Source organism: Pholcus phalangioides, unplaced genomic scaffold (assembly GCF_987345545.1).
Source record: "Pholcus phalangioides strain wild (caught in Gottingen) unplaced genomic scaffold, Ppha-v1.0 ptg000015l_1, whole genome shotgun sequence".
NCBI classification, from domain to species: Eukaryota; Metazoa; Arthropoda; class Arachnida; order Araneae; family Pholcidae; genus Pholcus; species Pholcus phalangioides.
In genome coordinates this window covers 42,443,951-42,459,318 of record NW_028301608.1, presented here as the reverse complement: position 1 = coordinate 42,459,318, position 15,368 = coordinate 42,443,951, and the positions used below count along the sequence as shown (strand labels likewise).

General features: G+C 34.6%; 1 protein-coding gene across 2 annotated transcripts in view; it reads right to left on the bottom strand.

Moving 5' to 3' along the window:
* Positions 1-15,368, bottom strand: part of LOC149076046 (nephrin-like) — a 238,813-nt gene that overhangs the window by 16,706 nt on the left and 206,739 nt on the right. For both annotated transcript variants that reach the window (XM_089243569.1, XM_089243570.1), the window contains exons 11-14: positions 13,431-13,584; positions 9,977-10,035; positions 2,234-2,477; positions 1,288-1,587 (exon numbers count right to left, since the gene is read on the bottom strand). In XM_089243569.1, the coding sequence (XP_089099695.1) occupies positions 1,288-1,587; positions 2,234-2,477; positions 9,977-10,035; positions 13,431-13,584 (757 nt within the window). The remainder of the gene's footprint in view (positions 1-1,287; positions 1,588-2,233; positions 2,478-9,976; positions 10,036-13,430; positions 13,585-15,368) is intronic.

The following is a 15,368-nucleotide window of genomic DNA, read 5'->3' as shown; positions in this document are numbered from 1 at the left end:
GCACACACAATATTTCTTGTAAAAACTAATAAAGGAAAGTGTTTCCCGTTTTAGGATCGAATGAATATCAAGGGAGTTATAACGTTTTGAATTTTTGTGATGTGTCAGTTCTCTAAAGGTTAACTACGCGCCAAACACCCAAAAAAAGTCCCATATAGCAGGTTGCCACTAATTTAAAATGAACTGGAATATTCAACCGCATAAGAAGCCTAGCTCAGTTATTTTCTTTCACGATTGGCACTTTTTCCTCTTCGTGCAAAGTGATGTTGACCTTGTTACTTGTTACCTTCGCCTAAATACATTGGCAAATTTATCACCAGATATGTAAAGTGTAAACCATACGAGATCTATTGGAAAAATTGTTTTCCAAAAATCAACACTTTCTACCAAAATGCGCAATTTTCTTTCCTAAACAATGAAGTCAATTTTTTTTTTTTGAGAGAAAGAGCAAAGAAAAAAGAGTGGTTTATACAGCTTTAGTTTTCTTGATTACTCTTATGGTTACAGCATTGCTTTTAAAAACGCCAAGTTATACGTTTGGTGAATTTGGCTGAATTCGAAAGTGCATCAATTTTTAATGCGTTATAATTCCGTAATTTATTGGTCAAATCAAAAAACGCAAAACACATTTTCCTTATAAGTTTTTCATAAGGAATCACATGTTGAAAGGTGATTCTCGAATCTCTCAATCTTTCCTTGGAGATCATGCACACTTGTCTAGGGCGTTCACCCGGAAAGTGAAATGGGTTCGATTCCCGCAAAAGGCAGTTGAATTTTCTCTCTTTCCAAAAATTCATCTTCGCCAGCCAGTTGTTAAAAACTTTTGTATGGATAGTGGAGAATGGTGCCATCCTTTCATAAGTCGCCATCTGGGGGCAGAGTCAGCAGTTGTGAGATTGGCCTGAGTCAGGTCCGGCCGTAAATAGTCCCTTCAGGTATCGTGTCCCTTTCAGTGTGCACGAGCTCCAAGGAAAGATTGAGAGATTCGTTGCCTTTGTAGTGTAGTGGTCTAGGCAGTTGAATTTTCTCTCTTTCCAAAACTTCATCTTCGCAATAGCCAGTTGTTAAAAACCTTTGGAATCACACGTGTAATTGGGTGGTCGATAGTATCTGTCCAATATAAAGAAGTATCTACAAAACTATTTGGAAAGCCTAAGATGAATCATGGATTACCCAAGAGAGGCGCGGATAACAAAAGTTTGAGAACTACTACTTTACGGAAAATAAAAAGTCGTCGATAATTTGTTCTACATTCAATTATAGCCGCCAATTCTGGTGGATACTCACATAAAACATTCAAAAGAACAGACGCGACGTTGCTGCCCTCTTCGTTGCTAGCTTCGCACCTGTACTGTCCGGCTTGGTCCCTCCTAACGCTACTGATGTTGAGAATCGGACCCGTTGAAAGAACTTGGGACATGCTGACGTCATTTGAATCCGCTGGCATCTGAGACGCCGCGCTTCGCAATTTGCTCCACGTGTACGTGATAATGGAAGGGTTACCACGTGCAGAAACATTGATGGCAGCGGCCTCGCCTTCAACAACGTCGTACTGCTGCATTGGTCGCATATCGAATTCCGGTTTATCTGTAAATGAGAACAGATTCGTAAATTAATTTATCATCAACGAGAAAATATATTTACAATGAAAAACTACCTGCTCCATCACTTCATACTTCAATTTACAATACTGCTTTCAAACTGTTGTGTCAGTTCATTCAAAACTTTGCCGAACGTTGATGGTGACTAAAGTGATCTGCTAGGCCATTGTACTCGATTACGCAACATTTTGAAATTTAAGTGTTTTAACCCTCCAGGAATAGTGGGTCTGTGAGATCCATGAACATGTATTTCTATCGTTTACCGGCAGGTGACGGGAACAATTTTCTTGAGGTTATCGCTAATTTCCTTCCGTCGAGCGCATTTGATCTGACAGGCGCAGCGTGGCCATTTTGTTTTTCACATCGTCCTTCCTCATTAACATTTTTTCGATTGGCTTTAGGTCAAATAAATGTTTTGTTCTTAAACGTGTTTTTTTTTCAATGGCACACCTAATAACGGTATTCATCACTTGATAGTTGTATAAATAAATTTAATTAAGTGTTTATTATGAATGTGTGCCGATCAAGCACATTGCACCAGAACTAAGTGATCAACATATTATGCCCGTCAGCATGTTAATGAACAAGAAGTGATAAAGAGATTTTAATTCAGAAATAGTAACTGAACGTACACAGAACGTTTATAGTGACAGCGTCGTGAGTGCTTTGCTTGAGTTCAGTGTTCGTCGCTTGGCACGTGTAAACAGCACCATCGTCAGTAGATGAAACGTTCAAGTGAAGAAGATTCCTCGTGGACCGTCCACCGTTGGGTGCATCGAATACGCCATCGGGTGTCCCGAGTATCAGAAATCCGTCTTTCCACCAGGATATCTCGGCCTGAGGATTGCTGCTGGAACACTCGCATATCAACGTCACCTAGACGAGAAAATTAAATCGTCTTTAAAAATGAGTTCTTGTTAAACTTGTAAACATGGTTATTATTGTCAAATTAGCTGAGATCTATAAAATTAAATAATATCGAGATGCCCTCCTTCTTTAACATACGGATAACATCAATATGGTGTTCTTAGCGAATGAAACTGTGTAATAACTGATTCAATGCTTAAAATATTTTAACGCACTGAAAAATTTTACTTTTCATGGTACAAATTTTCATGGTTTTCAAATAACTATCAGATTTAGAATTCATAAAATCAGTAACACCCGTCCAAAAAAAACTAAATTTGTTAAGATAGATGAGAAAACGTATTTGTGCAGATAAATTAAATAAGCCAATCTGATGACGCTAAAATGTAATTTTACTCGTTAGAAGAGATCGGAAAATATCCAGACACCCATCAAACTTCAAGAAAAAGACAAATAACATCCATGAACATGGTCCAATTCACTTCAATGGCACGTTGGTCAAGTTGACAAAGCGAAAACATTCACGACGGGACAACACAGCATGCACCGGCTCGTCACATGACATCCAGGAGGATCATTTTGTTGCACAAAAATGCTTCTTGTTGTGTTGCGAACATTTATACGGAACGATTTAGCTAGAGAAACCACACGTGGCTCAGCAATTGCCCCCTGATGTGTCACCACGTGGCATTCATTCGCTCAGAACTTTCACATGAGCTAAAAGGCATGAAACAGGCATCTGAAGAGTCGCGAATCACGACAACTATGCTCATGCACCGCCAATCTATGCTAGGTGATTAAAAGCTGCCATGACAGCTTTTGTCGTATCCAACACTGTGGTGGAACGACGAAAAATTCCTCATCCCCCAGACCACATCTGCCTTCATCAAGAAATCTGATATCGTCAAGTCAAACCGAGGGATACTCAGGTCGTCACATCGACATATAACACTATCGGCTCATTGTCCTTACGGATTGGGATTAAAGAAATTCGATACCAGTCTGAGTGCCTGTGGTGACTTTTTCTAACGAACAAAAGATCATTCTTGCTTCATTTTTACCTTTACCCTTCTTTACTACTTTACAGCCATCTCAACGGACTCACAGGTTTCATTTGATTGACTCTTATAAGTGCTATTGTTTGGCCACATTAGTATAAATGACATTTATAACCAGAAAAACTGTAGGAAAACTAACAACTAGCCCCTTATTTATTTTGTGGCATTACTCATGAAGCAATTGCGAGACACCTAAATGATCAGGGACGAGATATCTCCTCCAGTCGCAAATGTAATAAACTCATTCCAGCTCTCCCCTTTTTTGAATTTTTTTTCATTATCGCGAAGCTTAATTGTAACCCTATCAACAATAGATGTTTCACCCCCCCCCCTCCCGTTCTTTCGATACTCCCGTATATTGATTTTCCCTCCACATATAACGTATGTTCCTACTTTATATTTATTAAAAGAAAAAGAGCAAATAGGGGTGAGTGAGAAAGAGATGGTGAGAGCGAAAATGAAATCTACTGGGTTAATCCCGGCCCCTTCTATTTCTAACATGCAAATAAGGAAACTTTTTTTTAGCTTCAATGGCTATACCTCAAATAATACATATCATCCAAATTTGTTTCCAAAAGCATATACTTGAAGGGGTTAAATTATACGAGTTCTCAAGCAAAGGACTTTGCCATGAGTATAAGAGCAACTATACGCTGAAAAGAGACTTACATTATCGATGTTTAGTAACAACTTCATGAGCTAACTAAACTGAGATTTCTATTTGGATGAAAAGCAGAAATGAGAAATTTTTCGCTCAGCACCGTGTCTATAAATTCTGTGCGGCGTAGCTGCTACATTCTCAAAACTTTATATACGTACGTGTCCCGATAGAATTCAAACAAGACTGATTTGTCAGCACTCGCGATGACGTTATTTTGTTATCAATCTCACTTCACTTCACCCCCGTGGTTGCCGCATTTTCTGTGCACGTGCGCCATAAGATCGTAACACTTACTCGTGAGTATATTTCTAGACATTTATTAGATTAGCTCTGCTACTGAAAGTCGAGTTACTCAACGTCAGAAATGCTCTCTTTCCTCTCGAAGAAAATCATATACTCTCGTAACAAGAAACTTTCAAATATTTCAAGAGGGGGGAGGGGTGCAAAGCGAGAACGTTAAAAGTTTTAAATTTATTGGGCGGTGGGAGTGGGAGAAACAGAGGAAAGGACTCTGCATACTCAATTTCCTTAAACTCGAAACTCTCAAAAGGAGAGCCGGGCACACGCACATGTTTTTGGTTGCACTTCAAGAAGTAGGTCGATCATAAAAATGGTTCCTTTTAGTAACATGTGCTTAAGTGTATAGCGGGTAGCGGCAACGGTAGTCGTAGTAGTAGTAGTTGTTGTTAAGTATTAGAGAGGCCAAGAGAGTGTGTGTGTGTGGGTGTGCGAGGGGAAAGTGCGCTGAGCGTTGCTTTTGTGTTCGACAGAAATTTCAAGATAAATTGCTTCCAAATAATTTATTGCCAAACTTCTGCAGCCAACAGCGCCAAATTAAGTTTGCAAAAGAGCAATCAATAACGCTGTTAAGACGCTTGCTCAAAAAGGAAATGATAGGGGTGGCTTTTCAAAAAAAAATTATGTATGCGTATATATATATATATTCAAGACCTCCTACAATGAGACATAAGAAATATAAAAAAAACAAATTGTACAGTCAATCTAATAACCAAGACTTCGGCTGTCTACAATTTGAAAAACGGCCATTAAAAATAGGAGAACTTACCAGGAAAATCTGATATTCGTCATAATAAAATATACTCGAGTAGTTAACGAGCTTGTTATGAGCAGTTGAGTGCGTTTAGTTAGAATAAGAAATTTAACCGAATGAATTGCACGGATGAAAGGAAAGGGAAAATATTAAAAGACTTTCGGGGATCGAAATATAGACAGCAATGGCATCATTCCCCCTTCCCTTATGCCAGAAACATGAATGTGCAAATTTCTTAATCTTTGGAAATGACGTTTGAATGTTCACTCTACCTATTGTGCTCTATGAGTGTTATTTTCCTAAAATGTTTTTAACGAGTGTTTCATTAGATGATACACATTAGATTTTCTGGTGAAACTTAGAGATCAAAATAAGTGATCCAACCAGCTGATAAACCCAAAAAAGTGAAATTTTGCACATTCATGTCTCTGGCATAACGGGGGCGATACGAGAAATGACGGTAAATCAGAGAACAAAACAAAGCACAGTATACGCTGCTTCATGTGATCCCTATGTGATCGGGGTTTCTGATAACAATAACCTAATTATCACATTACCCGTGATTATAAGTGGTATCAAATGCATATAATCCCATATTTTGTTAATAGCTGACATTTTAACCGAATAAAATAAAGATAATTCAAATTATCTTTAAAAATATTATTGAAATAATACCCCCATAATTTTTTCTTTTTCTCTTGTTCCTATTCATTTCTTCGACTGAACCATATAATAAGGACTGTTTCATGACAGCAAAGTTCCCAGGCAAAATCGGTTAATTGCCATTGGGTACTCTGGTATTTCAAAGTGGCACTTTAGTTAAAATATTAAAGCAGTGACGTCAAGCTCCTGATTATTCAAGGCGACAAGATCAACTTCAAAGGGATAAAACAGCCCTTCACTCTATTGCCCTGGAACAACTATCCGTACGGGATTTTTATATTCGTTATAGAGAAGTATAAGACAATCATATTAATAACTGAAGTCATAGCATGAATACAAAGAACAATTAATGAAATGCGAAAGTCGAATGAAAATTAAATTGATAGTCCCGAGAGTTCCTCTCGCAGTTTTTCAAGAAAATAAATAATCTTGAGAATTTATCTCAAGAACCCGAAGCAAGCTTTCTTCGGGGCAGTTTCAAAATATCGTGATAAGAACTGGGGCTGTTTTTTACAGCATCTGAATCAGTGAATTATATTCTAAATAATGAATTTCGAATGGAGTGAAACATATAATTCAGATGATGAGATGGTGATGTGTGGTGAAACTTCTTGATCTCCCTCGTGTAATTTGCAGTGGGTGACGGAAGACACATGGGGGCCACAAAATGGGCCCCTTTCGTTGCATTTCAAAAGAATCACCCATCCTATATCAAGCCATGCAAATCTATCCGAATAGTTTCACTAACTATACGTGAATGGGCCCCTTTCATAAGAAAAGGCCCCTTTCAAAAAGAAAATTTTTTGTCTCTTCTGAGTATTCAGTGGTCAGTTTTGAGATACCTTCGATTTAATACTTCATCACCATTCTTTGCTAAATGTCATCAACTTCCTAGAATCAAATCGACGGATTTAAAACTTTACGAATCAGTAGCATGTGAAGCATCACTATAGATCTCATGAATACAGTATTACAAATTTTTGAGCAGTATTACCTTCATTTTTTCACTTTTATATGAATTAACTTTAATGCAACGTTTGATCAGTGATTGGTGAGACAAATTTTCAAAAAAAAAAAGTTTCTTGAAAAATGTGCACAACAATTTTCCTTGAAAAAAATGCGATGTCATCAATAAATACATTTTAACTATTTTTTCCCATTAAATAGAAGATAAAATCTATACAAAGTGACAAAAAAAGAGGAAATTTTTGCACATGATATTTTGAAATCTGATACAATATATAAAAATATAACCAGAAAATATACCAAAATTTCAAAAACATCAGCCATTTCAGCTTTAATACAACATTGATTTTGCTTATAAAAATCTAAAATAAAAGCGTAAAAGCATTCATAAAGTCTCCTACCAAAAGATAACTTTCTTCACGTCGTAAACAGAAGCCAAAATTCTAGAAAACCATAGAAATAACTTCGAGCATATCATGAAAAGAAAATAAAGGCTTTTTGCATCGATAGTAAGTAAAAAAAAAAAATATCCACATAAACCGTTTATGGGTATTTTGTCAGACGTTCGAAAAGTCGTGAAAATATAAAATACGAAAAAAAAAAATGATAAAAACGAAAGAAATAAACAGCATAAAATTTCTAGCTAGTTATAGCAAAAGAAACTCCAAAACAAAAATATTTATTCCATTTTTTTCCGTTAGTTCTATTATCAAGATACTTAGAGCAACAATAAAAAAATATATATACAAAAGATTTTATAAAAGAAAATGTCTGCCATTTTTCACCAAAAAAAAAAAAAAGATTATTAATATTTCTGCATTCGTATTGATATTGAAATCAGCGAAAGAGACGATTAGCGTTCCATCGGAAAAGGAGAAAATTATGCGAGAGTGTAATGCAATGGGAGGCTATAATTCACTGATAATAATTTCTGCTTTGTTATGTTATTAAAAACCAATTTAGATTCCCAGAGACATAACGGTATATCATCTTGATTCTTTGGGGGGTGAGGAAAGAAAATGCATAATTCTTTTCTATCACATTTAAAATGCAGAAATTCGTCAATTTAATCCAAATACGCGTTTCAATATTTTTTAGTGTTTTAGTTTAAAAAAAATAATGAGATGTATGAAATTAGGAAAAAAAAACCATATAATAGAGTATATGGAATGCTATCAGTATAGGGATGGTAATTTCGTAATTGGGGTATTGCAGTTATTAATGAAGAAAACAAATCAAGGGGAGAGTTGATTATCAAGAAATAGTAGTGATGTAAATTGGATTATGCATGGTTTTGATTCCGAGCTCGAATATTGAAGCTTTTAAGATACTCTGAAATCGTATAATAAAATAATAAAGAAATACAGAAAATAAATAAATAAAAAGGTCAGAGGGATCACAGGGCACCCAAACACCCCCCCCCTCACGTGGGGGGTTTGCACATGGGTGCAAAAGAAGGTTCCAGCTGGCTATCTAGGCACTCTTGTTGCTGTCCGGAGAGCCATTAGGAGGAAAAAACACCCAAGAACTGCAACATTTTTTTTTTGTATTTTCCTTAAAAAAAATTATGCATAATGTCTTATTTAAAATGTGTTATTTTCACCAATGGTGACATTGATGTTTGGCTTGAAAGTCTTCAAAATAACATGTAACACATGTTTCCAAGCAATTAATAATCGCGTCATTCACGTGCAAAGCCGCGGTCACAAACGATTGAAGGATATCGCAAAATACAGTACTCATACGCTCCCATACTAATTAACAGAGATGTTTAGCCACACACTGCTTTTTACTGGTGAAGAAATCGAAATGTAAACAGGTAAGAGAAAAACTCGTGCTATCAAAACGAAGGCCACGGACCATTTTACAGAATAATATTCAGTTTGAAATATTGTAAGAATAATAAGTAGATTGCTTTATTATCCAATCTCACACACGGACACCGAGAAATGTCTCAAACGACCCCCAAAGAGGGTGCATGGCCTGGTTAAGAACCTCTGCTTTAAATGAAGAACATGTTGCAGTTTTTTTATAACATTATCATCGTTTGCATAAATAACCATTAAATAGGCTATAAGATATCGAAGAACTCTATCAATTGCTTGCTTACATTACTTTAGTATCTAATTCCTGATGAATTTTATTAACAATGAGTTGTTTTAACCGGTAGAGGGCACAGTTTCGCATCAGGAACCACAAGTCGATTCAACGGAAACTAGTCATGATTTATGAAATTACTGATTGAAAAAAAGATGAGTGAAATTAATAGGATATGTTTTTATAGCATCAATATTAATATTAAAAGTTAAAAACACTACGTTGGCTATCAGTAAATATAATTTGAAAATATTCGATTAAAATTAAATTAATTGTCGATTAATCGATTGATTTTTTTTTTTTTTGATTAACCAGTTAAAAATTTTATATACAAATACAGCGCCACAAAAGGCAAAATGCCCAACGATATGGCTGAGAAAAAGATGCCCATAAGAAATATGGATGTCATGTATTTCAAAAATTCGATTCCCAGCCCTAAATTTCTATATAGAAAAAAAAAGTCTTTTTCAGTGTACTCTCTATTATTCAATGTACCCCTCACGGTCATGGAAGTATTATCATTACCCCTCATGAGTTCAGAACAGGCCTGTCCATTATCACATTTGAAATATATATATATCCTGTTTAAATATTTTTTGAAATATAATTAAACAGAATAACCGAAATCTGATCAATATTATCAGAATCATTCCTCGAAATCCCCACACAAGCATTATTTTCCAGCAATAAAATATGTGCCTGGGTATCTGATAAAAAAACACATAAATTTCCATACTGACATTTAGAATTATAAATGCACAAAAAATAAAATAAATTCCTATCGAAGCATTCGTATCTCTTACTAGGAAATTTTTTAATGGTGCTTCGTCAGAGGAATTTTAACGATTCAAACCTAGAGGAGGAGAATTCTTCGCATTTCGGCTTTATCGTTACCATTCCCTTTCTTTTTTAATTTTTTTATTTTGTCTTATATTTTATTGTTCTTTTTTTTTTTGCTTCTGCCATATAGCGAACCAATTTAAACACGGCGATAAAATCGGGAAAAACTCACCTTTTGTCCTGCCTTCGGCCTCTTCGGCTTTATTTTGATATTTACTGCCGCCGGGGGAACTGCAAAAATAATGAGAGAAACAGGCTTTCACACTTGCAGCAAAAGTAGTACATGCATATACACATGTACGCGTACAAGAGTTATTCGTCGGCGTAAATAAGCACACACACACGCACATAAAAAATATAAATAAATAAATAAATAAATAAATAAATAAGTACTAGAGAGTAAAAAGAATCATGAGAAGAATGGGCTATCCTCCTGAAAAATTTATAATTCATGGAGCAATCTTTCGTCTTTTACTGAATACAAAGCAACTATTTTAATAGCTTTCATGTTGTTTTCCCCCTGTCTTTTGTTCTAGAATTAGAGCCATTTTTTTTTTCGGGAGCTATATCAATGCCTGCAGGATAAGGACAAGGAAAAAAAACAAGCGGAAAGGATGACGATAATTATTCCTTTAACTAAATTCTTATATTTTAGTTATGTCACAATAATTACCGTGAGATGTCTCAGTAAAGTACCTTTTCACTATTTTTTCAACTGATATTCGCTGAAAGCATTTTTCTATTCTTGTTTTGCATCTCATTATCCTGCTTCTAAACCAAAAGAATTCCCTTTTTTTTGTATTTATTGGTTTCTTCTCAGAAGGAATCCCAAACAATGTATAGTTTCCATAAAAGTTTCCAAAAATATCAGATATCACTAATGCGACTTCTTGTTATCAACCTGGCATAGATCCTATTCATTGCTTGAATGTCTTGTTTTCATGCGTTTGGTGTCGGGAAAAAACCATCTACATATATACGTTATTTACCGTATTTTCCCGCATTAGCCATCAAACTCGAGGGACACCAGATGTTTGAATGTTGGGAGTCTGGTCCGTTCCTGGCATACCGGGAAAAGCGAGGTTTAATGAGAATTACAGTAAGGATTCAGCCAACTGAAATTATTTTTTAGAATATGTGATTCGAATATCTCGGCCCTGACTTGCCCGATGTTTCTCGGCATGCCGGATGATACGGGGGATTTTGGTATACACGTATATATGTATGTACTGTATTTTATAGCAGTATACAATATCATTGTAGATAATGACAAATATACAGAAGCAAGCAATAGTAATTATTTCTCTATAGCTAATTGCATGATAATTTTGCAACGATACCTGAGTATAAAAAGCCTGAGAGCTTGAGTGTATACACATACGACATTGAAATGCCGAGAGGCATGGTATTTTAATGAAAATAAATCCCGTTGGAATTTCGTATGAATGGGTACTACTTTACCGCACACCAACTCCGGTCAGATATCGGTCAGATTTGAAATCAGTGGGTGGGAAATGAAGGCTTCATCCATCGGTGGTCGCCCCAGGCTCGGTAGGTAAAGAACTTGCTTCTGACGTTCTATGCCCGGATTCGAACCTATGGAAATCTTCAAAGTGGAAGACGAGCATCTTACCACTGCGCCGTTCCATGAATGGGTACTGGAATTTTTGTTTTCCCTTTCAAAACTTACTTACATGTCATGCGTATGTAGTGTGTTGGGATGAATTACGTACCAGGAACATTTCATTAATTATCACTTGTTAATAATTTTAATAATTTCAATGAAGTCATTGAAGTAAGAAAGTCGAACGTAGTTATAATGAGAAACGAAAAATCCTGGCATTTGAAAGTTTGCTCATGACATTATTCTTGAAATTTATGTGGGAATAAAAATATGGAAATGATAAGCTTTTTATCATTAAAATTAAAAAGTAAAGGCAAAACGTCCCAATAATCACACCACCTACCCCAATTAACATTAATATATATATTAATTAGAGTATACTAGAGGAACTTTATTATTTCGTTTTTAGTTATCTTGTAGCCAAAAGGAGTAACTCAGTGAAATAGGGTATGCTGTGAGGAATAAATACGACCCTCACTCAAAAACTAATTCCATATTTATTTATTAATGCCGTTAACTCTCGTGTTAAATTAACATGAATAGATTTTTTTTTTTGCATGTTATAGAGTTTCAAATTCTGTTCGGGGACATCTGAGTTATCATCTGCAGTAAGGAGAAAAGTGCCCACGATTTAGACTTTGAAAGATATAAGGGCACAGTAGTCTATAGATATTTCACAAATAATAAAATGAAACTTCCTTGAAATATTTACTTTTTTTTATTGGAATTCAGAATTGTACATAGAAATTTTGTATTTACAAGTCCGAAAAACATACAGATCTCATTGAACGATATAAGCGCAGCGATAACTTTGAAATTTTTGACTCGAATAGAGAGCAATAATTTTAGAAATGTTGTCATGTGTATGTACCGTGTTTGTATTCTCGTAAAACGAGTGCAATTGCATCTATTCAGCTTATTATTCATAAGATTTTAAATATTATCTTATCAGGCTATGGTTAGAACTCATTTAATAATGAACATTATCAACCAAAAACGCACAATGTAAAGTTTCAATTTAATCTCCATTGATCCTTATGCTTTACAAATTGTTGTGTTGCTTTAAAAAAATATATCTTAAAAATGTTGTAAGATTTCTTTTGTGTGTATTTCTTATATCAGCGTTTCTCAACCTATAGTCCGCGGACTGGAGGTGCTCCGTGACGATATTACAGGTGGTCCGCAGGCAGACCTTACAATTTTATTCCAGTTGAATGAAAGATTATCGATTGTGAAACTGATGTTAGTAATATCTTCTTGGGTTGAAATAAAAAAAAATCTATTCTCAATCTTTGGGTGACGATATTTCAAGAAAAACATGGGGATTGTGATCGCATATACATGGGATATCGTTAATTGTTTCCAAAACATGTAATTCTTAATGAAATTGCCAAATACCGCTGAAGTTACTGTGAAATTAAGGATCAACGATATTTTTTACATACAAATCGCAGTAAAAAAAATTGCACGAAAAAAAAAAACACGTAAAAATCTAGTGATTACAATTTGGATCTCGAATACGGCAAAATACATTAATATAAGCCGGCAAAATCACCAGTTATTTTCGAAAGATCACCAATATTAGGTAACTGAAGGCGATACTGGAAACTGCCATTGAAATGCAGTTCCCCGAAAAAAAAAAAAGTATGACAAATACGCGTGATACATAAATATTCGTACATATAGTCATAATTACCATAACGTAGTTTACAAAGTTATGAAAATAATCTGTATTCAGTGAAGCTAACAGATTAAAATGAGCTTCATTGAAAGAACTTGGCAATTGTATAAAGAATGCAGTCCTACCAGAAGCACATGAATTTCCCGTAAAATACGGGTCTTAAACTCACACTATTCATAGTGGTCCGTAGAAGTGTTTCAGACAGTTTACCGGTGCTTGGGTTTAAAAAGTTTGTGAAACGTTGTCTTATATAATAGGCACGTACAAGCCGCATTAAAAAAAAAAACTATTATTTTATCCTTAGTCAGATGCTGTACTTACAATAGACAGTGAGACGAATGGAAGCCGAGATGGGATGTATCGATGCAGAGTTGGAGGCGTCGCAGCGATACTCGACGCCGTTGTCATTGTCATCGACGGTGATCGATAACTCAGTCGATACGACGTTCCCATTGGTTGTCGTCACGGACATCAGCTGCGAAAAGAATGGAGATAGAGAAAAAGGGGTACATAAGAAAATAATAATAATAAAAATAATATAATAAAATATACAGCATAAAATGGAAAAAACATAATATAAAAATTAAAAATAATAATAATAATAAGTCTCCCTTTTTCTCTCACGTAAATGTACGGCAAACTACGGAAAAAAAAAACAACAACCAAAATGAATGAAAGTTTTTCAGAAGTTGTTCTATTGGAAAATATCAATTTTCAAAGCGTGACAATAACAGAGACGCTGTCACAATAAAAGTGAATGGCGAGGAAGTAATACTTTGAGGAGACGGGAAAAAAAACCCTTTTTTTCCTTTTTTGACGCACTTTTTCCGCCTTCGATATGATTAATTTTAATCTTCAGGCATCGATTCATAAACATAATCAACTTATTTAATTAATTATTGTATCCGAAATACTGAAGATTATATTAAGAAAAATATTTTCTCAGCGCTATTCGCGAATCTATATCAGATCAGAACGTACCTCGTTAGTTTACTCGATGCTGTAGGCGTTTGAAGAAAATTCTGATACGTATTCATTTTATTAATGCAAAGTTTTACGCAAAATTATTCCAGTCAAAAAATGTTTTAGTGATTTTTTTCTTGGAATTTTGAATAATTTATTCATTTATGATGCAGTTTAAATACAAAAACGGTTGGTTCTAATTTAATAACTGAATGAGAATATTTAGAAATAATCTAGATGCGAATACTGTATTTTGGAAACGGACGCATATACATGACACTCGTATAAATGGAACGAATGATAAATAAAGTTCATATACACAAAAAAATGGGTCATTTTTTGACTGTTTCTTTTTTGTTCTTCTTTTATGAAAAAGCTATTCACTTTTTTTGCAAGCAGACAAATGAATCTACTGAATTATATTGCCTGATTCTATTTCTAAATGCTGAACTCTATTACCTACTCTCTAACTGCTAAATGCTGATTTCTATTGCTAAATGCTAAATTCTGCTCCTAATGCTAAATTCTGCTCCTAATGCTAAATTCTGTTGCTAAATGCTAACTTCTGTTGCTAAATGCTAAATTCTGTTGCTAAATGCTAAATTCTGTTGCTAAAAGCTGAATTCTATTGTTAATGCTGAATTCTATTGTTAGTGCTGAATTCTATTGTTAATGCTGAATTCTATTGTTAATGCTGAATTCTATTGTTAATGCTGAATTCTATTGTTAATGCTGAATTCTATTGTTAATGCTTCTATTGTTAATGCTTCTATTGTTAATGCTTCTATTGTTAATGCTTCTATTGTTAATGCTTCTATTGTTAATGCTTCTATTGTTAATGCTTCTATTGTTAATGCTTCTATTGTTAATGCTGAATTCTATTGTTAATGCTGAATTCTATTGTTAATGCTGAATTCTATTGTTAATGCTGAATTCTATTGTTAATGCTAAATTCTATTGTTAATGCTGAATTCTATTGTTAATGCTAAATTCTATTGTTAATGCTGAATTTTGTTGCTAAATGCTGAATTATATTGCTAAATTTTGTTGCTAGAAGCTGAATTATATTGCTAAATTTTGTTGCTAGAAGCTGAATTATATTGCTAAATTTTGTTGTTGGAAGCTGAATTCCATTGCTAAATGCTGAATTATATTATTTCTAAATCTGTTACTAAATAATAAACGCTGAATTCTATTGCTAAATGCTGGATTCAATTTTTAAATGCTGATTTTTTTTTTTCGCAAAATGATAAATTCTACTGACAAATGCTAAATCATATTGCTGAAATCCTATTT